Source organism: Macaca thibetana, chromosome 6 (genome assembly GCF_024542745.1).
Source record: "Macaca thibetana thibetana isolate TM-01 chromosome 6, ASM2454274v1, whole genome shotgun sequence".
NCBI lineage: Eukaryota > Metazoa > Chordata > Mammalia > Primates > Cercopithecidae > Macaca > Macaca thibetana.
This window is the reverse complement of record NC_065583.1, coordinates 100,751,569-100,776,166: the sequence shown is the minus strand read 5'-3', so window position 1 is coordinate 100,776,166 and position 24,598 is coordinate 100,751,569. Positions and strand designations below refer to the sequence as shown.

General features: G+C 38.1%; 1 protein-coding gene across 2 annotated transcripts in view; it reads left to right on the top strand.

The window, feature by feature from the left end:
• The window catches only part of MSH3 (mutS homolog 3), a 221,234-nt gene that overhangs the window by 127,126 nt on the left and 69,510 nt on the right, over window positions 1–24,598 (top strand). For both annotated transcript variants that reach the window (XM_050795642.1, XM_050795643.1), the window contains exons 18-19: window positions 3,884–3,991; window positions 9,323–9,434. In XM_050795642.1, the coding sequence (XP_050651599.1) occupies window positions 3,884–3,991; window positions 9,323–9,434 (220 nt within the window). The remainder of the gene's footprint in view (window positions 1–3,883; window positions 3,992–9,322; window positions 9,435–24,598) is intronic.

The following is a 24,598-nucleotide window of genomic DNA, read 5'->3' as shown; positions in this document are numbered from 1 at the left end:
CAATGAACCTGACATCAGAGGACTGAATACCAGCATTACAAATGTATTTGTCACTTACTGAGGTACTAACTGTTGTGTATTAGTCATATTACTTTTGATCAAAATGTTGCCAGAAATTAAGGCTGTAGACACTGCTGTGGAGTAAATCCTCCCTTGAAACATGTCTCTCTTTTATTTTTTGTTCTAGAAGATGCACTGTGTATATTCAGTAATCTTCTCAATTGCAAATTATTTAAAAGTTGAATTATATAATAAAAAATTGTAGAAATTCATTTGCAAATAAAATATTTTCAATTTTTATTAACTTCAGATATCATTGAGCAACACTTGATGGTAAACTTCTGTAGTCATCATAACACCATAACAGCTTTAGAACCCAAGTGTCTTCATCTGCTTCTTATGAACTCAGCAATGTCTTTTGGCCAGAGGTTAAATCATAGTGCCTTGATTTCATCCTTAAGTTGGTTGGTAGCATAGTGATAAAATTGCTTGTTGTTATGCTGTAAACCCAGTCTATCAGATTGTTATCTGCATTGACCATTTTTCAGCTTACCATTTTTCTAAGTATGGATAATCTCCCTGAAGTTTGGCAAAGTATATCAAATGGACAAAGACCAAGAAGTCAAGGCTTCTTTAAGAGTTATGATGATGTTATAGGTTTTTGATAGTTTTTCATTGTATTCATGTCTTATTTATACCATTGACATCAGAAGGAACATTGTTGTTCATATCAAAATAATTACTTTATCCCTCCCTGCTTTTTTGTTGTTGTAACTGAAATGGGACCCACTAAGAGCAGTGTTAACTCATTTCCATCTTAAACATTAGATCATCAGAGACAGCTACCCTCAAGTCAAGCTGCTGAGTAGTAGCAAATTAGGGTCTTGAGGACCTGGGCAGGATCTGAGAAGGAGGGAAAGAGTGAGGAAAAAAACTGACCATTTGTTACTGCTAAAGCTTTGATGCTCATGTCCCAAGAGGCAAGGGCAGAAACAGCAAATGTGGCTGCTTTCTGGCAAAAGAGAGGGTGCCTAGGTAGGAGGACTGGATGGGTCAGTAATTAGAACAAGGACAGCATACGCCACAGTGCAAGAGGACAGTGAGTGGTCAGATCTAAAGTCAGAGCCATGGCCAGGTGCAGTGGCTCATGCCTGTAATCCCAGCACTTTGGGAGGCTGAGACAGGTGGACTGCTTGAGGCCAGGAGTTCGAGATTAGCCTGGCCAACATGGGGAAACCCCGTCTCTACTAAAAGTACAAAAATTCGCTGGGCGTGGTGGTGCACGCCTATAATCCCAGCTACTCTGGAGGCTGAGGCAGGAGAATCGCTGGAATCTGGGAGGTGGAGGTTACAGTGAGCTGAGATCGTGCCACTACACCCCAGCCTGGATAAAAGAGTGAGACTGCTACGTCTCAAAAAAAAAAAAAAAAGGAAAAAAGGAAAGAAAACATAAAGTCAAAGCCAGAGCAGGAATAACAAGGCAAAGTCAGTGAGCAGCCACTCCGGGTTTAGGGTGACTCTTAACTCTAAACACCCAGGACAGTTAGGCCAGTGCAACATGTGGCATCTTCAAAACTAGGGAGCATTTTATTTTATTTTATTTTATTTTATTATTTTTTAAATTATTTTTAAATGTTTGTGGGTATATAGTAGGTGTATATATTTATGGGGTACATGAGATATTTTGATACAGGCATGCAATGTGGAATAAGCATATCACGGAGAGTGGGGTATCCATCCCCTCAAGCAGTTATCCTTAGAGTTACAAACAATCCAATGACACTCCTTAAGCCATTCCAAAATATACAATTAAGTTATTGACTATAGTCATCGTATTGTGCTATCAAATAGTAGGTCTTATTCATTCTTTCTATTTTTTTTGGATCCCTTGGCCATCCCCACTTCCCTCCACATTTTAAAGTGGTGACTGAGGGCTGCCTGTCTGATGCCAGGGTCCTGTCCCTTTTGTGTTTGGGGTTTTGCACAGATTCTAACACGGTGGGAATCATATTATTTGTTTTGATGAACTTTAATTCAGTGAGAAATAGATAGGTTGTATTCATTATGTTCTGTCTACTCAGCAAATAAGTATATAGTACACTGTGAATATGTTTTTCAGTTCACAAAAAAAACACAGAAATAAAGCTGGATAGTTAAAATGTTGTTCCTAGTATCTGGAAAAAGTCATTTATGTACAATACCTTATTCTAATACTAGAAAAATCAGAAGTTACAGTTTTAAAAAGTCATAATGATTATATAGGAATAGTCCATCACTCTAGTAGTGTAATCTGGATATCTTTTTCAAGCTAGGAAGCACTCTAGAAACCTTTGGATTTCAGTACTAAATAGACTGTCTCAACATTTCTGAAACTCACACTACAATAGACAAATATTTTTTAAGAGAGGCATTTATTGTTCATTTGTCGTCTTTTTTCTCATTTTTGGATCATCTTTAAAAGGTCGTACAGAATATCTGAGCTACACTATTTTTTAAATGTAGAAAGTAGCCACCTTATTTCTATTTTATTTCTATGTATGCACAAAAATAAGAAAAGATGCTAGTAGGAGTCTGTAAAACTGCACTGTGAGGTAGGGTGATAGGAGGAGCTCAGTTTGAGTCTAGGCTCAATTGCTTTAGGCTAACTGCTTTTCCTCTCTGAACTTCATTTGTAAAACTTAGGTAATGACCTATCTTTATGGTTGTTGTAAAGAAAAAAATGTAGTGGCTTCTTCATAGTTTTTGATTAGTAAATGTTTGTTTTCCTTTCAGCTTTCCTTTTGGACCTATTTACAGTTAGTTAATTACATTTTCTCATTTTCCAATCTTTGAAGAATTTGTGACTTATCACCACCTACTTAAAGTTTTTTTTTAATCAAACAATCTCTTAATCTCTCTTGGAAGCAGAGTAGTTACTATAACGATTTAAGCTCAGCTGTATGTTTCCTGTTACTTAAAAAGATACTTTATACTGGTCATTCTTAAAAATTAAGTTTTGGGTCATTTTTGTAGTTTAATTATGTATACTTCACACATCCACAATTGATCACTACATACAGATGTCCACAATTTATACGACACTACACACATTGACATAAAATACTATGATATGAGATAATGGGATAATTTAAGAAAAAAGAAAAAAGTATTCATGTGTGTTTTCCAAATAAGTTTTTCAATAAAAGCCATTTAGGCTTTTACATCAATAGGTATTATAGTTTTAAGTAGCCAAAGACTTGAGGCAATGACCATAATCTTTTAAAAAACAAATCTAAAATTTAGTTTTTATATGCATTAATAAGATAACTGAAGATAAGTGAGAAAAGTACCTTTTCCCCTTCAATAAATACTTATTACAGTGTTTATTTTATGCCAACATTATAAACTAGATGTTATGTCTACAATGGGGTTAATCAGATGACAATCTGCTCTCAAGAAGCTTCCAGTTTAGTGTGAGAGAAAGATATTGAAACTGTTATTCCAGGTTTGGAGGATGCTGTGAAGAAGCACAGGGGAAGCTGATGTACATGAATATTTCATGATGTTATTGAAGCGAAATGAAAATGACTGCTATATTTGTGTTATACCTTAAGTTCAAATGTCAGGGTCAGATGAAATCTATGATATGTTCTTAACAGTTGATATCTTTACGTAGAAGCTGTTTTACATTTATATACGAAACAAAAAGAAGCCTCAATAATTTAATTATTGTATTAAAAAGTAAAGCTGTTTGGTGTAATCTCCATCTCTCTTAACTGTTAGGAATGCCTGCTAATCATCTGTACGCTTACACTAGCTGATAAAGTGATTGCTTATTGTAGAGCTATTATAGGTCTAAGAAATCAGTTTGCTCACCTTTTCGTTATTGCTGCTGCTTCTGTAGGAAATTCAGTGAACATTATCACTACTTGTGTAAAGCAGTGCATCACCTAGCAACTGTTGACTGCATTTTCTCCCTGGCCAAGGTCGCTAAGCAAGGAAATTACTGCAGGTAATATATTTTTCATTTTCCCTTCTATCAGTGCCTTAGATAAGATGACATTATTCAATTAATTATAGTGTCTTTATTATAAAATATTACAATTACTCATATGTGTTAGACTCTTGGGAAAGCTGAATGTCATACATATATAGCTTGATTTGAAAATTAAATTCATTTCTTGCTTGCTCTGTCACTGAGTACAATGAAAGCAGATGTTAAAGTTTATGTGGGTGACTTTTTAATAAAGTTTCAGCACTCTTTTCATTTGTTAACTTTTACTTGAACACTTATAATTATAAAAGTTTGATTAGGCAAGAAAAGACTGAGAAGAATAGGGACTGGGGGGCATTTCAGTGATCTGTTCCTTTTGTTAAGAGCCCATATTCATCCCACTATTCTTTATTGACCTCTAAGCATCCCAACATGGAATATTTATTCTCTTTTTCATAAAGGATGTTAGCACAAACAAATCTAACTTTAAAATTCAGATGGCCGGGCATGGTGGCTCACGCCTGTAATCCCAGCACTTTGGGAGGCCAAGGCAGACGAGATCAGAAGATCAAGACCATCCTGGCTAACACGATGAAACCCCATCTCTACTAAAAATATAAAAAATTAGTCACGCGCCTATAATCCCAGCTACTCGGGAAGCTGAGGTGGGAGAATTGCTTGAACCCGAGACGTGGAGGTTGCAGTGAGCCAAGACCATGCCACTGCACTCCAGTCTGGGCGACAGAGTGAGACTCTGTCTCAAAAAAAATTCAGACAAAACTTTCATACAAGTTGTATGTCTTCCAAAAGCTTGAGTTTATATATACTTAAGAAAAAGTAAGGCTGGGCATGGTGGCTCATGCCTGTAATCCCAGCATTTTGGGAGGCTGAGGCAGGAACGTCTCTTGAAACTGGGCATTTGAGACCAACCTGGGCAACATATTGAGACCCCTTCACTACAAAAATTAAAAAATTAGCTGGGCATGGTGGTGCACACCTGTAGTTCCAGCTGCTTGGGAGGCTGAGGATTGCTTTAGTTCAGAAGTTTAAGGCTACAGTGAGCCATGATAGTGCCCATGCTCTCCAGCCTGAGTGACAGAGCGAGACCCTGTCTCAAAAAAAAAAAAAAAAAAGGTACAGTTTAAAAAATATAAAATTAAATAAAGTTGTTCAAGTTCAAATGTTTTATTCTTTCCAGGAAGCATCTAGATTCTTTCCTTCACTGCCATAGATGTCATCAGTATGCTTTCCCCCGTCTTTCTTGCTATGCCTGTTCTATCCTACTGTATCCTCCTAGCTCTGTGAGTTATCCTTTGTGTCCTGTTCTACCAGGAAACATTTTGTCATTGTATAATTTTGATAGCAACAGAATAAGTCGATGTAAATTTTAGTGCCGAATAAATCACTTAAAATTTTGTTCCAAAGTGAAAATCTTCTTGGTAAATCATATCCGTGTCATGATTATTACATAATGATTTAACTTGGTAGAGCACCTAGGATTTTATTTTGAAGTTAATGTCACAAATACTTTTATTTTTTTCTTTTACAATGAATTTGTAACCCACCTAGATAAAAAATCTTGTCTTCAGAATTACACTCTAAAATCCAAAAACTATCCTTTTTTCATAACTTTAAGTGTCTTTCTCCAACAGATGATTTCAGATTATTTACTCAGAAGATACTGTAGTCACTTTTTTTTTTTTTCTTGAGACAGAGTCTCACTCTGTGGCCCAGGCTGGAGTGCAGTGGTGCAATCACGGCTCACTGCAAACTCTGCCTCCCAAGTTCAACGAATTCTCCAGCCTCAGTCCCCTGAGTAGCTGAGATTACAGGCGTGTGCCACCACGCCTGGCTAATTTTCATATTTTTGGTAGAGATGGGGTTTTACCATGTTGGCCAGGCTGGTCTCAAACTCCTGGCCTCAAGCAATCCACCTGCCTTGGCCTCCCAGAGTGCTGGAATTATAGGCGTGAACCACAGCGCCTGACCTGTAGTCACTTTCTTTGTAAAATGTGAGAGCATCTGGGATTTTATTAGCCAGATATATTTAAGAAGAATAATTTAGGAAAGTAGTATTTATTGGTGTTATGAGTAAGTTCAGAAATGTGGTTACACTTGAAAGTTCTGAGTCAAAGAACTACAGGAGGTCGATGGTAGGATATTATGCTTTTGAAAAAGACCAACAAATGACCAAGAAACTGATGAAAAGATGTTCAATCTTAGTAATCAGCGAGTGCAAATTAAAACAATGGGATAACGCTGTTTACCTGTTTTGTTGACAAACATTAGAAAGTTTAATAATCCAACTTTAGGTGAGGGTATGAGAAAACAAGTTAACTTTCATATCCTGCTTGTAGGTAGGTAGATTGGTATATATACTGTTATCTATTAAAATAAAAAATATGCATACCCTATGACTTAGGAATCACACTTCAAAAATTTACTCTAGCTTTGGGAAACACTTGGACATGTACACGTGGAGATGTGTATAGGATTGTTCATTGCATCATCATTTATAAGTAAGAATTTGGATGCAATCTAAATGTTTAACAGTGGAAAATGTGTAGCAGCTTTGAAAGAATGCTGAATATCTGACAAGAAGTGATCTTCAATATACTCTACCATAAGGGTCTATTGAACCTAACTTCAGTTTCTTAAAGGCCATTTAAAGAACAAAGTTTACTTTTTTCCCTTTAAAAAGGAGAGTAAAACTTACTCTGTCTTACACTTACCATGTGGGTTTATTGGATTCTTTTATAAATGTAAGATGCATTTTGGGATCTTTAGTGATCTTATTTTTTCTATATCTTGGAACATTTTGTTATTTCATCATCCTGAGAATTGTTTTAACATTGTTTATCATTTGTTTCAACTATACTATAAAAGTATAAAATAGGCTGGGTGCGGTGGCTAACGCCTGTAATCCCAGCAGTTTGGGAGGCCAAGGCGGGCAGATCACAAGGTGAGGAGATTGAGACCATCCTGGCTAACACAGTGAAACCCCGTCTCTACTAAAAATAAAAAAAAATCAGCCAAGTGTGGTGCGGGCGCCTGTAGTCCCAGCTACTTGGGAGGCTGAGGCAGGAGAATGGCATGAACCCAGGAGGTGGAGCTTGCAGTGAGCTGAGATCACACCACTGCCCTCCAGCCTGCAGCCTGGGCGACAGAGCGAGACTCCGTCTCAAAAAAAAAAAAAAAAAAGTCTAAAATGAAAAGAAAATGGGAGAATGATGATGCAGAGGTGAGGAGAGAAATCACTATCACATCATCCGTTTTCTTATTGTATTGCCCGTGTTACATCATCTTCCAAGAAGGTTTATAAAAGAAGAGTGCAGATGCCACAGTTGGAGTCTGCTTCTAACTTTCATTGAACACAGTTGAAAATTCAGAATTTTTCATTGTTCACCCATAAAGGCAAAGAGAAAAAAATTGACAGAAGGCCTTTCATAATTATTAGGTTCATCAGATGATGAATATGAAGAGAAAGAAACCAGTGCCCTGGATATTCATGGTGATGGTGAAATTTCATGTATCAGCAAAATCTGAGATTCTGAATGCTCAGACAATATCCTAGGTGAATTTTCTCAAACTCAAGGATTGGTGTGTGAATAATATATTTGTAAGGGCAAAATGAACTCTGTTATTCTTGTCCAGTTAATCATTCAATAGGAAACATTCATCATGTAATATTTGGTGACAAGAACCTGGACTGTCCTGTTTTGCTGAAAGACGTGATAGTATTCTTCTATCTTTTATAATATTTATTCATTAAAATTTACTTGATACAATTTATAGGTTATAATTTATAGACAGACAGGAGATTGAAAGGATATAGATGATGTAGAAATAAAGGTACTCATTTGATTATTCTAATTGGTGTTGATAAGTCAAAAAATGAAAATATTTTGCAATTATGGAGCAAAACTGACATCTCTTTAAGAAAATTATAAGCTTTAAAATATTTTGAAAACTTCAAGTATTTATATTTTCGTTGATACAAATGTGAAAAGAATCAGAAATAATCTGCTCTAGAACCTATTAGAAATGTATTGAAATTTGGAATTTAGTATTTATGAATGAATATGTTCCAGATGCATGCTTGACAGCTGATGAGCAATGACCTTCAGAATGTGTTACCCATTTCAGATATATATGCCTTGAAAACCAGGAGAATATGGAATAAAACTTTGAGATTTACTGTGTTTAAATTCTTATTAAAATCTGTCATGAGGTTTTTTTTTTTTTTTTACTATCCCCTTATTCTCATTTCTGTAAAATTATTTGTGAAATGACTTTAAAGGAATATATTATATCCAGATAGTAAATGGTGAAATCTATTTTTTATGTATGTACTGAGTTAAAATAAACTATCGAATTTTTTAAATTACAGAATGATATATTACAGTATGACTTTTCTAAAGAAATCACAACCAGTATGATGCATACATAAACATAAATGCACAGAAGAAGGTTGGAAAAGGTAGACAGCAAGCTGGTCTCAGTAGTAACATCTGGGAAGGAGAGCTGAGAGTAAGGCAGGGCTCAGAGGGTCTTGACTACACAGCTAAAGCTGTAGATAAAACAGATATAGAGGTCTTTAAAAAACTTAAAGAACAACAAGGCCAAAATATGATTCTTGTATCCAAGTAAAAGATACAAAAGACCATAGAAAGATGTTTTAATGAAACAATGTATGAAAATTTTAGGTCATTTCGTTTCCAAGTCCAACACATAGTTTAATAATTACATCTAGAAATAATTTTATGTGATTTGCTTTATTATATTCATTAATGAAAATAAGTAACAATAATCTGAACTGTTATCTTTACTAGTGAAAATATTGGTTTGATCTCAAACAATAATAGAAAAATGAAAAATAAAGCCCAGCATGGTGACATGCACCTATAGTCCCAGCCTCCTGAAGAGGCTGAGGCAAGAGAATCACTTGAGCCCAGGAGCTTGAGGCTGTAGTGTGCTACAATTGTGTCTGTGAATAGTCACTGCACTCCAGCCTGGGCAGCACAGTGAGACCCTGTCTCTTAAAAAAAAAAAAAAAAAAGATCTCATAAAGGTAAACTACAAGGGTGAAGCCATTTATAAGACTCTTCTAAAGTATGTGCTTCATTGCACAATTATTATAATAAATATTTTCCCAATTTTTATTTTATAGTTCAAATTTAACTTTTATACTCAAGGTTTTATTCTGGACATATGTTCTTAAAATCTATGTTTAAAGTTTTGTTTTCTGTCGTACAAACAGCACTGAAATTTTTCATGCTGTCTTAGTTTTTTTTTTTTTTTTAAGGCTATTTCCATGCTTAGTAAATTGAAACATACTTCTTTTTGCAGACCAACTGTACAAGAAGAAAGAAAAATCATAATAAAAAATGGAAGGCATCCTGTGATTGATGTGTTGCTGGGAGAACAGGATCAATATGTTCCCAATAGTACAGATTTATCAGTAAGTACCATATAATACAAAACAATAAGTCAACATAACATCCCAAACTTTTAAATACGAAAGAAACATTTTTATAATTAAAAGTTACCCGGGAGGCAGAGCTTGCAGTGAGCCGAGATCCGGCCACTGCACTCCAGCCTGGGCGACAGAGCGAGACTCCGTCTCAAAAAAAAAAAAAAAAAAAAAAAAAAGTTACCCAAATTTCAACTTCGGCTTTAAATGGGCTAAGTCTGGACATAGTTTTATATTTACCATGAAATGTGGAATTGGTGCTATTTCCAATGAAAGATTATCAATAGGTTTAGTAACTAAAAGTTTAGTTCTAATTAGTTATCCTAGGTAACCCAATAAAAATATTTTACATTTGTAAATACCCAATATGCAAATAGAGTTGGAATAATACCATAGTTTTTGCAAATTCATATTAGCATGTAGTGTTCCATCCTTTGTACTGTGACTATTTTCAGATGTTCTGTGAAAGAATCAGAGATGCCTTTGCAGATTCCAGTGATGAGAATTTTCATTATAGGGGCTGTATTTCTCTTACATAACACGAATGATCCTGAATACTTAATTTATTTAACACATACTTACTGAGTGCCTGTGTCTCAGGTAATGAAGCGAGTATTAGGAACAGAGGGTGGTAAGCAAGACAGAAGTCTTCCCTGCCCTCACAGAGCTTGTTGTATAGCAGAGAAGACAGGCTAGTGCAATACAGCTTAGTGCATGGCATGTTGGAGGAGACCAGGATGGCCTGGGGATAGGTAGCAGGTTAACCTAACCCAAGGGCAGGGAAGCATTGAGGAATGTTCCCCAGGGATGAGATACCAACTGAAGAATGAGTCGGTGCAAGCCATGGTATTGTTAGGGGAGTATTCCAGGTAGAAGAACCAGCATGGCAGTTGTTGGAAGTGAAGCATAGCAGGATGAATTCAAGGAACTGAAAGACGATGAGTGAGGTTGGAGTGCAGAGTGTAAAGAAAGAAGTGTTCAGAGATAAGGAAGAGGCCAGTTTACTTATATGAAGAAATTTACATTTTTTCCCCCTAAAAGATTAAGAATACTAGCAAGAGAGTGATAGAAGCTGGGGAAAAATAGTGAAGTGGTGGCAGGGTGTGTGAGTTCCATTGTCAAAGCTAAATGGAGCTGGGCACTGAAGTGGTAAGGATTGATCTTATTCAATAATACTCCTGCAGTAGGGAAGAGTCCGGTGTGAATTGAACTTGACTTCATTTTGGCATAGATGACTGGGTGTTTTAAAGGGAGTATGAGGGAACAGGGAAAGGGAATGAGCTGGGGGAGGAGAGCGAGTGAGGTGTGGTTATGTGAAACCCATGTGGGTTTACTAATTGTTTGCTAATACCACATTTCAAAGAGTCAGCTCTCTGGTCCTTAAAAAGACAATTTTGGGTGATAGATTTACATCCCAGAGGGGCAGAAAAAGTCTTTATAATTGCAAGCTTTCTAAGGTAACTGTTCTAAGAAGGGCTTCAGCATCTGGCTGCCTGTCACCAAATTTTGACTGGAATGGTGAATCCTGGCAGCACCAAGCTTTCTCAGGCAGGTACTTTTAGTGGGGCTGGGGTCATCCTAAGGATGCAGCCTTGAGCTGTTAGAAACTATGCTAGTGAGCTTGCTTCTAAGTAGGGAGGGTGGACAAAATCATTTTTATTCAAAGTCTGTAGGTGTTTATAGGTCAAAGTTGAGAACTAGTCCAGAATAGGGCTCAGAGAAACCTGATGAGAATTTGGTCAAGGACATGGGGTAAAATGGGATGGTGATGGGTCAAAAAATTAATATGTAGGGAGTAGTTATGTGAGAGAGAAGGTATCAAAGAATAAAATGCCAGACTTTCGGATATCAGATGTGGTGGTCTTCTGGGTGATGGCAAGATCCTATGTATGGCTATAGAAGGTGGGTAGCAGAAGGGAGAAGGTCTTTGGAGATGAAGAGATCAAGGAACAGAGTTTGGGAAAAAGTTGTCCACGTGAATGTTGAAATCTAAGATAGCAGCAAGATTAGCCATAGAGGACAACAAGGATCCAGGTGTCCGAGATTGCAAGGAATGGTGATTGGGAATTGTGAAGTTTATAGATGGCTTAGATTGAAGACAGACAGTGGTAAAGCCCTAAGGAAGCAAAGAAGAACTTCTGAACCCTGAACCCTGAGGTATATGGTCCATGGTTGGATGTGGCAGAAAAAGGTCAGCCCCCAAATGAGGGAGCTGCAGGGGAATAACAAACAGCCAGCCAGGTTTCATTTTAGTGTATGAAGGAAATGTTAAGCAAGGTGGTTAGAAACAGAAGTACTAAGGAATTTTTCTGAGGACAGTGAAAAATTGAGATGTAGGGGAGCATTTGGAATGTAGGTCAGAGAAAGCTCAGAATAGTAGTGAGCTGGGACTGTAACAGAGTATTCTACCTCGGGCTGTGAGCAAGGGTGGCAGAGATGTGTGGCATTGTGCATTTGGCTGGCCATGAGAGGGAGATGTGAAAGGAAATACTTTGAATGACATCTAGTTTAATATTGCATTTTCGTATCGTAACAAGACTTGTTGGTAGTATATAATGCATGTCTTAGTCTGTTCAGCTGCTGTAACAAAATATCATAGACTGAGTAGCTCATAAACAACAGAAATTTATTTCTCAGAGTTCTAGAGACTGGAAAGTCCAAGATCAAGGTACCAGCAGATCAGTTTCTGGTGAGGGCCTGTTTCCTGGTTCCTAGATGGCACCTCACATGGTGGAATGGGTAAAGGGTCTCTTACCCATGTACTCACACAGTGGAAGGGGGAAGGGGTCACTCTCAGGCCCTCATGAACTTATCATCTCCTGAAGGCTCCATCTTCTAATACCATTGCCTTGCGGGTTAGGATTTCAACATACGAATTTGGGAGAGATACAAATATTCATACCATAGCAACCTAAGACCTGGTGTCTATAAACCTGTTCATTCGTATTAGGAAATTTTTATATTTATTAATCAAATAAGTTAATAAGTACCAATCTTTTTACTGTCTTTAAAAAGAAGACTATGTCTTTGGGAGGCCTAGGCGGGAGGATCAGTTGAGCTCAGGAGGTCGAGACCAGCCTGGCCAACATGGCGAAACCCTGTCTCTGCTAAACATATAAAAATTAGCTGGGAATGGTGGCGCCTCCCTGTGATTCCAGCTACTCGGGAGGCCGAGGCAGGAGAATTGCTTGAACCTGAGAGGCCACTGCACTGTAGCCTGAGCAACAGAGCGAGACTGTGTCTCAAAAAAAAAAGAGACTATGTCAACATAAGAATTTTTTTTCAGTTCTCATAATACCAGTAGGATATGGCTTTTCTTGAGAAAGTAATGTAAGTTAAATATAAACTAAGCAACTAAATATTAGGACTATAAGTCTCTTAAAATAATTTCCTGTTACTGCTTCCATGCCCATCTACTTGACCCCAAGAATATTACCCCAAGAAATTGACTTCTTTCTTTCCTTTTTCATTCTTTTCTTTTAAAAAGTAAGTTACGCTTTAATAAAACAAGATTTGAAGAACTAAAATAGCCTTCTGTCTAATTACAATAATGTTTTAAAGAACATTGAACTCTTATATTTAAATCTTTACAAAATAAATGGAGTAATTTTTTTTCCAAGCAGGCATCTCAGAATATTCCAGAATATTCGTTTCTATTACATATGCTTTTTCTAACTTGAGTAGGAGTTGATATAGAACTGTTGCTATGGTGAAGTGCATTCTATTTTTCAGGGTAAAAATTTATATATAGGGATAGTGTTGAGAAAGAACTTACGTAAAATTCAATTTAAAATATTTTATGAATGTTAATTATAAAATATACCCTGAAAATAATTTCAAAGTTAAATGACATTGTTGTTTTTGATAATCATGGGGTTTTAAGAACTGGTGTTTTGTAAATGTAATTAAGAGTATACTTTTCTGTATTCTGTATTACGTGAACTTATTATAGTGCTTCTGAATAAGCCAACTTTCTGCCCGCTTTTCCTCTCCCAGTTTTAAGAATACTTTTTAAAACCCTCTTTCTTTTTTTCCTCTTCCTTGATTCACTGTATAATCCAAGCATTTATACATGTGGTCACCACTGGAGCTTCCTCCTCCACTCTGCCCACCTCCATAGATTCTCTACTCTGCAGCCACAAGGCTTCTGGAACCTGCCATGCCACTCTCCCTTTTGAATTCATGCTTCACACTCCAGCCAGATTGGAGTTCATGCCGTTCCCAAGTCACTGTGCCTCTGGAACTTGGCAGATGGTGTTCCCTCTGCCTAGAATGTCATCTTTCCCCACCCCAACCACTCCCGCCTCACACACTCCCACATCCACCCACCAATCACCCACCCCACTCCCCAGCTCTGGCTTGTTCAAGTCTTGCCTTGGATGTCAGCTCTTGCACTCAGCATTCCTTTGCCCAGCTGGGATGGGTAGCCCTCTCACATACCCTTGCCACTCTGTTTCTCCACATCTCAGTACTTATTCCGCCAAATTATAATCATTCTTTTTTTTATCTGCCTTTCCCAGTGGACTGTAAGCATGAAGCAAACAGGGACTGTACTCTGTCACCTATGTGTAATCCCTGGATCAGTCACAGTTCTCTGGCACATAGCTGGCACCTAATCAGATTGATTAAATCAGTAAGGATTAGCTAGAAGCCTTTAGCAGTCTCCAAGTCTCACTTGAAATTTTTTTTTTTTTTTTTTGCCTTTTATTTTCTACACAAAATGTTATTTTTCAGGATATTATATGGGGATTTCCCCAATTTACAGAATAATTTTACTGTCAAACTAAAAGGGAAATTTGGGATCTTTTAGTGTAACCACCTCTTCATACTTCTGAGTAAACTATGGTTCAGAAAGGGGAAATGATCTTCCAGAAGTTACTCAGGTTGCGTCGTCTTGAACTGTTTCCCAAAACATAAACATATTTTAAGGCAAGCCAGTGCTTTCCAACCTTTTTCACTTTGCATCATACAGAAAATGATAATATTTTAATGGAACACCGGATTAAAAGGAGAAGGAAGAGGTTGCTCAGACGCCAAGGAGGCTGGCCCAGGGACTGTGGCTGCCCCAGCCCCACCCGCCACCTGTGGGTTAAGGGGTCAGTGTCTTGGCCCCTGTCACCTTGTGAGGCAGCCCAGGACTGCTGCTTAGGGAAAACCCAGCGTACCCGCTGCAATCTCAGCTTTGCCAGGATTGTTTGTTTGCTAAACCAAATGACTGTTTTTTTAGTGGATGGATTTTCAACAGCAGTTAAAGTTGGGGTTTTCAGTTCATTTGTAAGGTTTTTGTTTTTAGTATAAATAATATAAATTTCAACTGATGGAGAGGGAGGGGAGAGAGTGGTTGACAGCTTCTCAGTTTGTTAGGTGGGAAGAAAATGAGTCAAATGTGCAGAACAGGAAGATTCCCAGGAAGCGCTCGAACCCTGTAACTCTCTGGCCCAAGAGGAATTCACCGCCCAGGTGTTTTATTGCTGGGACAGGGTAGACACTGAGATGCTAGTCACAGTCCCTTCTTGTGAGATCAAGATGGGCCTGGGGTGCTTCAGTCGTTAGCTCCGCATGTGGTATGGAATGGGTGCTCATGCGTTTGTTACATGAACAAGTGCTTGAAGCTGGTAAAGATGAGGACAGACTTCCCAATTCCTTCCCTTATCTCAGTACAAATAATGTCTAGCTGGCCCAGAAATACTTGCTTTGGCTGTATAAAAGTTTAAAAAACTAGTTACAGTAATATTCATAAGCTGTTGGCAATTTGTGCCTAATTACCAAGCAGAACAGTAATAATGTATACCATAAAATATGTCTGAGCTTTAAGCTTGATTTAATTCCATGGCTAAATTACATTCTCATAGATTATGCTGTAAAGGTGTTTTTCACATAGCATGATCTTTGAATCATGGGCCCATGGATTAAAATTCTGGGAAATATTAATGGCAATTGAATGTTGTTTTCCTGTCAGTCCTTTCCTCTGGTTCTTCTCTCTCCTGCTTCTGAAATAATGGATAGAGAAGAACGTTTGTCTGATAAAGTGTTCTGACCTGCACTGCTGTCTGTGCTCACAATGGCCCTCCCCTCTCTTCCTCTTACCTGTCTGCATTGATTGGACTCACACTCTTCCTGCAGGACCCAACAAAACACTGCCTCTTCCTGAGGGCCTTCACCATCCTCTGGCCAGAAAAAATCCCTTTCTATGTGAGCCCTTTCTTTGCTCTGGTTTTAAAGTTCTCACGTACTAATTTTGGTACACAGGTGTAGTGGGAAAGCGGCTCACAGTGGTGGGAGATTTAAATTCAAATCCTGCTCTGCTCTTGTTTCACTGTCATTTTGGATAGACTGTGATACTCGCTGGGTCTTGGTTTCCTCATCTATAAAAGGAGGTGAGTGAGCTGGGTCACAGCCAGCCCTCACACCCAGGGGAATGTAAATTGGGCAGGATCCAGGTGTTGGAGGGATTTAAGTCCTGACTTTGGCATCTCAACATGCAGCTGGTGCTACTCTCCAGCCTCATTTCCCCTCTTTTTGTTTCTAGTTCACCTTGGGTTAAAAGTGCAAAGATTTGGCTGAGAGCTTGTCTGGAGGAGCCTTTAACTCAAGAGTCTCTTACCATAACCTGCTGTTGATTGACATTTTCGAGGAATAGAACACTTTGAAACTACCAACCTTTTTCCAGCAGTCTGTAGCTCTTATAAAAATAGTTCTCCTGTAATTCTTCTTTAAAGGTAGTTGTCAATATTTATACCTGTCAAGGAAGATGGCACCTTTTTTTTTTTTTTTACGGAAAATTAGCTTTTCAGGTCTTAGAAATTAACGTGACAATTTTATTTTTATTTTTTTCTGCCGTACATCTCCTGACTTTAGGGATATTATGACTGTCCATCATTCTAGTGTACTCAATGATGAACACACAGAGCTAAAGCGTGTCTTCTCCTATTTAGTAGTGACTGATTCCCTGTCGTTTGGCAAGCGTCCCCATTGAGACAGGTCAGAGGATGAGCTTCCCTTAACATTCCAGTTCTGCGACTTAGCTGTTTTACATTGCTCGGCAAGATATTTAGCTTCTCTAGGCCTGTTTCCTCACCTGTATAATGGGAATCCAGTAATATTAGTATCACCCTGTGATGCTGTTTTAAGAACTAAATGAGGTGATACATATAAAATCATTAGCACAGTGCCTGGCACTTGTTATCTGTGATTTTCTTATGATACCTTGAAGTTTGCCTTTTATTTTTAGATCTTCTCTTCCCCCACAGAAGTTGACATTCTATGTGGAAGTTGCTTAGTTATCACAAGTTTAGACTCACTGTTTAGATACTGGATAAACAATACTAAGATCTTATTGATTGATGATATTTAGACAGATATTGCCAATACTAAAGTGAGCACTTAAAAGAATGTACTTCTAGTCTCTCCATAGGTTCACCAAGGCAGTCCTCTCTAGTGCTTATCCAGAAACATAGTCCCTTCAGCACGATACTTCAGCTTTTGTTTGCTGTCATTCCCAGTGGGCTCCAGAGTAGGTGGAGAGGTGGTTATTGCCAACTTTCGGATTCTGGCTATTTGGTTAGAACACTTACTTGTACTAACTGGTCTTGTAGATAGATTTTATGTGTCTTTTATATCTGGGAACCCTTGATGTATGCTGCCTCAAATACACACGATCCTTGCTAAAAGAGAGATTAACACATTAGATGAGTGAGATTTCTTGACCATTTCCTTACTTACTGTGTCATCTTGGGAACTGTGGAAACACGGGAGTCATATATTCCTGATGGATTTTTATAGAGAATGCAAATGATTGTTTTTGAAATGTAAACATGGTGGAAATACCCGCTGTAATGCCTTTCGTGTATTACATTCATCTCTTTGATCTGTTTATTGGGTGCCTTCTTTGTGCCAAGCCTTGTTCTAGGCAATGGGGATGAACTAGAAGACGCGGTTCCTGTTCTCATGAGAACTTACTTTCTAGCAGTGAGATTGATAATAAACAAGCAAGAAAATTCAGGTAATTTCAGAGAAGGTTAAAACAAAATAAAATGGGCTGATGTGATAGAGAATGACAGAGCAGAGGGGCTTCTGTAGGTTGGGTGGCCAAGGAAGGTGTGTCCTGGGAGTTGATGTTTGAGTGTAGACCTGTAGAAAGGCCTTAAGGCAGGAACGAGCATGTTGTATTCTGCCAGGTGGAAGGAGAGCAGAAATCAAGTCTGGCTAGCACCAAGTGAACATGGTGGAGGCAGACATGGCCTTTAGACTATGACCTTTAGACACTCAGAAGTGCTCTGAGGATCTGGATGAGGGCTTTTGGCAAAGACAAGTTCTGTTTTACTTTTTATGACAGTCACTCTGGCTGCCCTATGGAGAGTGGATTGTGGGCAGAGGAGAAGCAGGAAGACCCAGCATGAGCCACTACAGTCACGTCAGGGCAGTGGCAGTGGGCACGGAGACAGGCGGTTTTATGCACCTAGAGGACCTCCTGATTCTTCAGTCTCGTGTCTTTTTTCCCGCTGGTGTTTACTAGAGGGCCTGGTGTACAACTTTATCTCCCACTGGCGGTCTCTTAGGGCTTATTAGGAAAGCCACCATGTTGTCACCTACAAATATTTGAGTTTAGTGGGTTGAACACATTTAGCTCCTAAAGCCTTGAAGTTAGTTCTTCTTTGACATCCTCAAATCCTGGGGTGAGGAAGTGGGGCTGGAAAAAATCTGTCTCCACAACAGTATCCCCAAGTCTGACCAGGTTCACCACGCACCACTTTTCCCAGGTACTTCATGCAAACGATTTCCACAACTTCTCATCTTTCAAACAAATCTGGGACAGAGCTCTGGTGCCAATTTAATTCCTGCTCTTTCATTCCACCCAGGGCTACATATTCAAGCAATGTACCTGAGTTTAGGGTAAGAGACCATTTAATTCAGCTCCCTGATTTTAGAGGGGAGGAAACTGAAGCCTAGAGAGGTGCATTGGCTTGCCCAAATTCCATACGAGAAACCACCTTTCTTGACTTGTGGGCCAATTCTTTATTCATATTTATACTTTTATTTTCACACTCTGTCACTTTCTTGCTTATCAAAGCTCTCATAGAAATTGACACCACCGTGAAAATTTTTGTATAATACTTGACATAGTATGCATTCAATGAACAAATGGTTGTTAGTATTCTCATTGCTGTAGAATCCATTTACAAATAAGTGTTAGATTGAGATTCGAAGTACAAAGAAAGGGAGGAAATTGCTCCTTAATTCCAAAGACAGCCACTGTTAACATTTTGAAATGTTTCCTTTGTCTTTCTTTGCAATTTTTTTAAAAAAATAGCCATTTTTTATACAAAAAATTTTTATATCCTGCCTTTTTAGTTAATATTATAACATGAATATTTTCCTATATTCTTAAAAAGTCTTAAGGTAATTTGTAATGGCTTCATGGTTTTCAACAATATGGATATACCATTATCGCCCTAAAAGTTTCACTGTTTTACCTACTCTTTGCTGTCATGAATAATCCTGCCATGGTACCTCATGGAATTGATTCTTAAAAAAAAAAAAAAATGGGGAGCACATAGTAGGTGTATATATCTATGGGTAGCATGAGATGTTTTGATACAGACACAGAATGTGTAATAATGTTACCCTCATATGAGGGCAACTAGGGTATCCATCACCTCAGGCATTTATCCTTTATGTTACAGACAATCTAGTTATACTCTTTTAGTTATTTTTAAATGTACAATAAATTTTGTTGACTATAGTGACCATGTTGTCCTATCAAATACTAGATCTTATTCATTGTATGTAACTATATGTTTGTACCCAGGGACCATTCACCCTCTTCACCACCTACCATCCTTCCCAGGCGCTGGTAACCATCCTTCTACTCTTTATCTCCATGAGTTCGATCGTTTTAATTTGTGGCTGGCTTATTTCACTTAACATAATATCCTCCAGTTCCATCCATGTTGTTGCAAATGACAGATCTTATTCTTTTTTATGGCTGAGTGGTACTCCGTTGTGTATATGTACCACATTTTCTTTATCCATTCATCTGTTGATGTACACTTAGTTTGCTTCCAAATCTTGGCTATTGTGAATAGTGCTGCAATAAACATGGCAGTGCAGATATCTCTTCGATACACTGATTTCCTTTCTTTTGGTTATGTAGAGCCCTGGGACTTTAAATAAACATAGATGGTAGTCAGACAGTGGTCACCATGGGCCTTGGGTGAGACCCAGTGTTGCACTGGATTCAGGTCTGACCCGGTGAGCATTGAAGAATTAGGTATTTATTGTAGCCTTCACAGTCTAGCTTGTTTGTACTTCTCCTTGGGAAGGCTTTCCAAGTATTCAAAGGGACTTGGGTGTTCTGATCTAAATCTGTGGTCACTCTAGCTGTGTCTGCATTAGGGGGCACCCTAAGCCCAGTAATGCTGTAGCTCTTGTAGACTCTTAGAGGTACCACCTTGGTGGTCTTGCATACTATTCTGGAGAATTCCCTGGATTTCTAGGCAAAGACTCTTGTCTCTTCCTTTACTTTCCCTCAGACAAATGGAGCCTCTCTGTTTCTGCTGAGCCACCTGGAGCTGAGGAAGGGGTGACACAAGCACCTCTGTGACCACCACCTCTGGGACTGCACTAGGTCTGACCTGAAGCCAGCACAACACTGGGTCTTACCCAAGGCCCATAGTGACCACTGTCTGACTACCACCTAAGTTCACTCAAAGTCCTAGGATCTACAGTCAGCAGGTGGCAAATCCAGCCTGAAGGGCTATCATTGTTTATACCACCATGCGTGGCAATAGTGAATGAAACTCTGGGAGGGAAGTAATTAATTTGACCTTGATGATATGTATATGATTAGGCAGTCCTGTTCTTTGTTAGCCTTCAACAATAGGGATCTTTTTGGTCACTGTCACAGGAGTGAAGACAGAATAACTTACCTTGTAATGTTTGTTTTCTGATACCTTGGGCCAAAAGACCCACAGGAATCTACCCATCATCTCCAGAAAGTGAAGTTTTTATTTGAAGTTTGTTCTAGTCTAACAACTTTCATCACATTTTGTGTTTCAGTAGATGCCAAAGCAAAGCACTGAGTGTGTTGGTATTTCCCTTGCCTGCTTCAGCAGTGTCTGGCTCTCAAAAGTTGTAGTCTTGGTACCTAACCTCAGACCAAAATAGCCAAGAGCGTTAAAACTGCTATGTGGATTGGGAAACATAGTGATCAGGCAAGTCATTTTAGAAGGGATGGTGGAAAAAACTTCTCCATACACTTAAGTCTTCTTAATACTATTTTTGACTTTTCAAGCATCTAAATTTCCTCTAATGTACACAGTTAAATACTGAAATAGACATTATAATTTATTTATTAGAAAATTTGAGATATTCTACACTTTACATTGAACTTGTATCATAGAACTTTTAAATGATGAGGAATCTAATATTTTTTGTAACTATATAAGTCTAAGGAGATTACTTAGAGTAATTTTTTGTCTTCACTTTCAATATGATGCTCCCCTCCCTTTTTTTGAGATGGAGTCTTACTCTTTCGCCCAGGCTGGAGTGCAGTGGCTCGATCTTGGCTCACTGCAGCCTTTGCCTCTGGGGTTCAGGCGATTCTCCTGCCTCAGCCTCCTGAGGAACTGGGACTACAGGTGTACGCCACCACGAGCTAATTATTGTATTTTTAATAGAGATGGGGTTTCACCATGTTGGCCTGGCTGGTCTCAAACTCCTGACCTCAAGTGATCTGCCCGCCTTGGCCTCCCAAACTGCTGGGATTACAGGCATGGGCCACTGCCCGGCCTCAGTATGATACCTTTTGATGACAACAAAAGCCTTAACTTTAATGAAGTTGAATGTATCAGTCCTTCCTTTTATGGGTGAATGGTGTTGTGCCTTAAATAAGGAATTCTTTCAATCCCTGAGATCTTAAACATATTCTCCTATAATTTTTTATCAACATTTTAAAGTTTAATTTTCAAATTTAAGTCATTAATCAATCTACTCAGAATTAATTAATTAATTAATTAATTTTTTGAGACAGAGTTTTGCTCTTGTTGCCCAGGCTGGAATGCAGAGGCGCGATCTTGGCTCACCGCAACCACTGCCTCCCGGGTTCAAGTGATTCTCCTACCTCAGCCTCCCGAGTAGCTGGGATTAGAGTCATGCGCCACCACACCCGGCTAATTTTGTGTTTTTGGTAGAGGCGGGGTTTCTCCATGTTGGTAGGCTTCTGTCGAACTCCTGACCTCAGGTGGTCCACCCACCTCAGCCTCCCAAAGTGCTGGGATTACAGGCGTGAGCCACCGTGCCTGACCCAGAATTTATTTTTATGCATGATATAAGTTAGGAATCTAATATCTTTCTATATGGGTAATCAATTGTTTTGTACCAATTTTCAAATCATCCTTTTCCCATCAGTTTATGGAATTATTTATCATATATTAAGTTTCCAAATTTTTATGGGACTGTTTTGAACTCTTACTTTTCACTAGTCAGTGTTTGTCTGTAAGCCAGAATCACACAAGCTTATTTACTATAGCATTATAATAACTTTTTACATCTGTAGGGAAAGTTCTCCCCTTCTATTTTTCTAATAGAACTTTCTGACTTCTCTTTAGCATTTGCTCCTCTCTTTATTTTAGAATCAACTTACTCAGTTAATTGGGGGAAAAAATTTGAGTTTTTTTCGGAATTGCATTGACCCTATAGATCCATTTGGGGAGGAGTTGACATCTTTGTGATATATATGTGAACATATGAGTATGTCCCTCCATGAAAACAGTAGATACAGTGAGTCCTCACTTAACATTCTCAGTGGGTTCTTGGAAACTGCTGGCTGGGTATGAACTCTTACACCTGTAATCCCAGAACACTGGGAGGCTGAATTGAGAGGATCACTTGAGCCCAGGACCAGCCTGGGATGGGGAGACCCCATCTCTACAAAAAAATTACCCAGATGTGATGACACCCACCTGTGGTCCCAACTACTCTGGAGGCTGCGGCAGGAAGATCTCTTGAGGCACAGAAGGTTGAGGCACAGTGAGCCATGTTTGCGCCACTGCACTCTTGCCCAGGTGACAGAGCAAGACCCTATTTCAAAAAAAAAAAAGGAAATAACTGCAACTTTAAGTGAAATGACATATAATGAAACCAGTTTTACCATAGGCTAATGGTTATAAACAAAGTTAAATTCCTATGTCATATTTCTGGCCACAGAAAACATCATCAAACTTCTAAATACCCAACACACTTCTAATATTAAACATTGAAATAAGTATGAGCTATATGTTTAAGAAATATTAATAAAAACAAATAAGATTGTTGTATACATAATTTTTGGTAAATCAGGGAGTGACAGAGGTCATAGTGATGGTGGGTTAAATCAAGGAGTAAATGTTTGTGTAGTGAAGATTGTTAAGAAGCACCTCCTACTACCATGCAGCTCAAAAACAATACATATGGCAGACTTGCTTATCACTTTTGTGTTATATCAGTTTATTGTCATGCATTTGTATGATTATCACATACCTTATGAATTTTTACTTGACAGTCATTTGTATTCATTCATTTTCCAACCCACTTATTCCATTTCAGAGTCATAGGTAGCCAGAGCCTATCCTGGCAGTGCAGGGCACCAGGCAGGAACCAGTCCTGGACAGGATGCCATCCCATCACAGGGCACACTCACACACACACACACTCAGACCGAGGCTATTACACCAGTGAACCTAACTTGCACATCTTTGGCATGTGGGAGGAAACTGGAATACCCAGAGAAAATCCACACAGGCATAGGGAGGATGTGCAAACACAGTGCCCTGGCTGGGAATGTATTTTTCCTTATTAATTTTGTAATAAAATGACATTGAATGAAATGACATTATTTGAGGACCTGCTGTATTTTTATTTTGGTTTTAAGTCCTTTCAGTAAAGTTTTAAAGTGTTCTCTATAAAGGATTTTTACATCTTTTGTTAGATTAATTACTAAGTACTTTTTGTTAGTATATAGGTCATATCTTTTTTACAATAGTCTTATAATTATTTGCTGCTCTTATACAAAAATATAGCTGAGTTTCCATCTTGATCTTAAATCTAGCCATTTTGCTAGAGATCCTGTCATTAATTATAATACTTTGTATTATATATGTATACTACTTTGTATAGAGATTGGTTTTCCTTGTGGGCAGCCAATGACAATGACAGTTTTGTTTTGTCTAATGCCTTTTTATTTCTTTTTATTGTCATGTTTTTCTATCTGGGACCTCCATGAAAATGTGGATTGAAAAGACACTCCATGAAAAGTGTCTTGATTGACCTAAGGAAAGGTTTCTACCATTTCACCATTAAGCCTGTGTTTGCTGCAGCTTTTTGGTAGCTATCCTTGACCTGGTTGAAGAAGTTGTCTAAGGGTCATTTTGTTCTCTCAGTCACTCCCCACTTACTGGTGGATGGTGTCAGAAAGAAACCTGTTTCCCAGCTAAATAAACATTGTTTAAATATTAGAACTGTGAAGTCTAAATTTTTATGTGATATTTTTTCTATATATACAACGAATTAATTTTTGTATATCAATTAGTTCTGAAATCCTAAAGTTCAAATAAACTAAAAACTTCATTCTGTATTAAATTCAGGAGAAATAAAATGCTCAAAGAACACATACACGATTGTATAGTTTTAAAAGCCAGCAGTTTCTGTGTAGTTCAATATAAAAATGTTACTCCTTTTGAAAATATTGGAAAGTGTCAGACTTGCTTGTTCACTTTGGGTAATACATCTTTTTCACCAATGTATATACAATTTAAATTCAAAAGAGAGTAACATTTCTATTCATGTAAATGCCACACACATTGTTTTACTCATCAAGGCCTTCAAATAAGTTTCACATCTGACTTTGGCCCAAGCCAAATGTATTTTCATTTGTTTTAGTTCATTTCTTCTTTTTCAGTTAATTCATTTATAGGGCATTGGGACTTCATGTGGCTACTTTGGGCATCTTTTATTTTTAAGAATTTATGATTTATAAAAATGATTAGAGCATTTATAGTTTCAAAGGAATTTCATATATATTTTCTTAATTGTTTTAAACTTTACAAAATGCACATAAGGCTAGGATTTCTATTATTATTAAATCTTACAGATGAGAAATGAAATGTATCTAACCA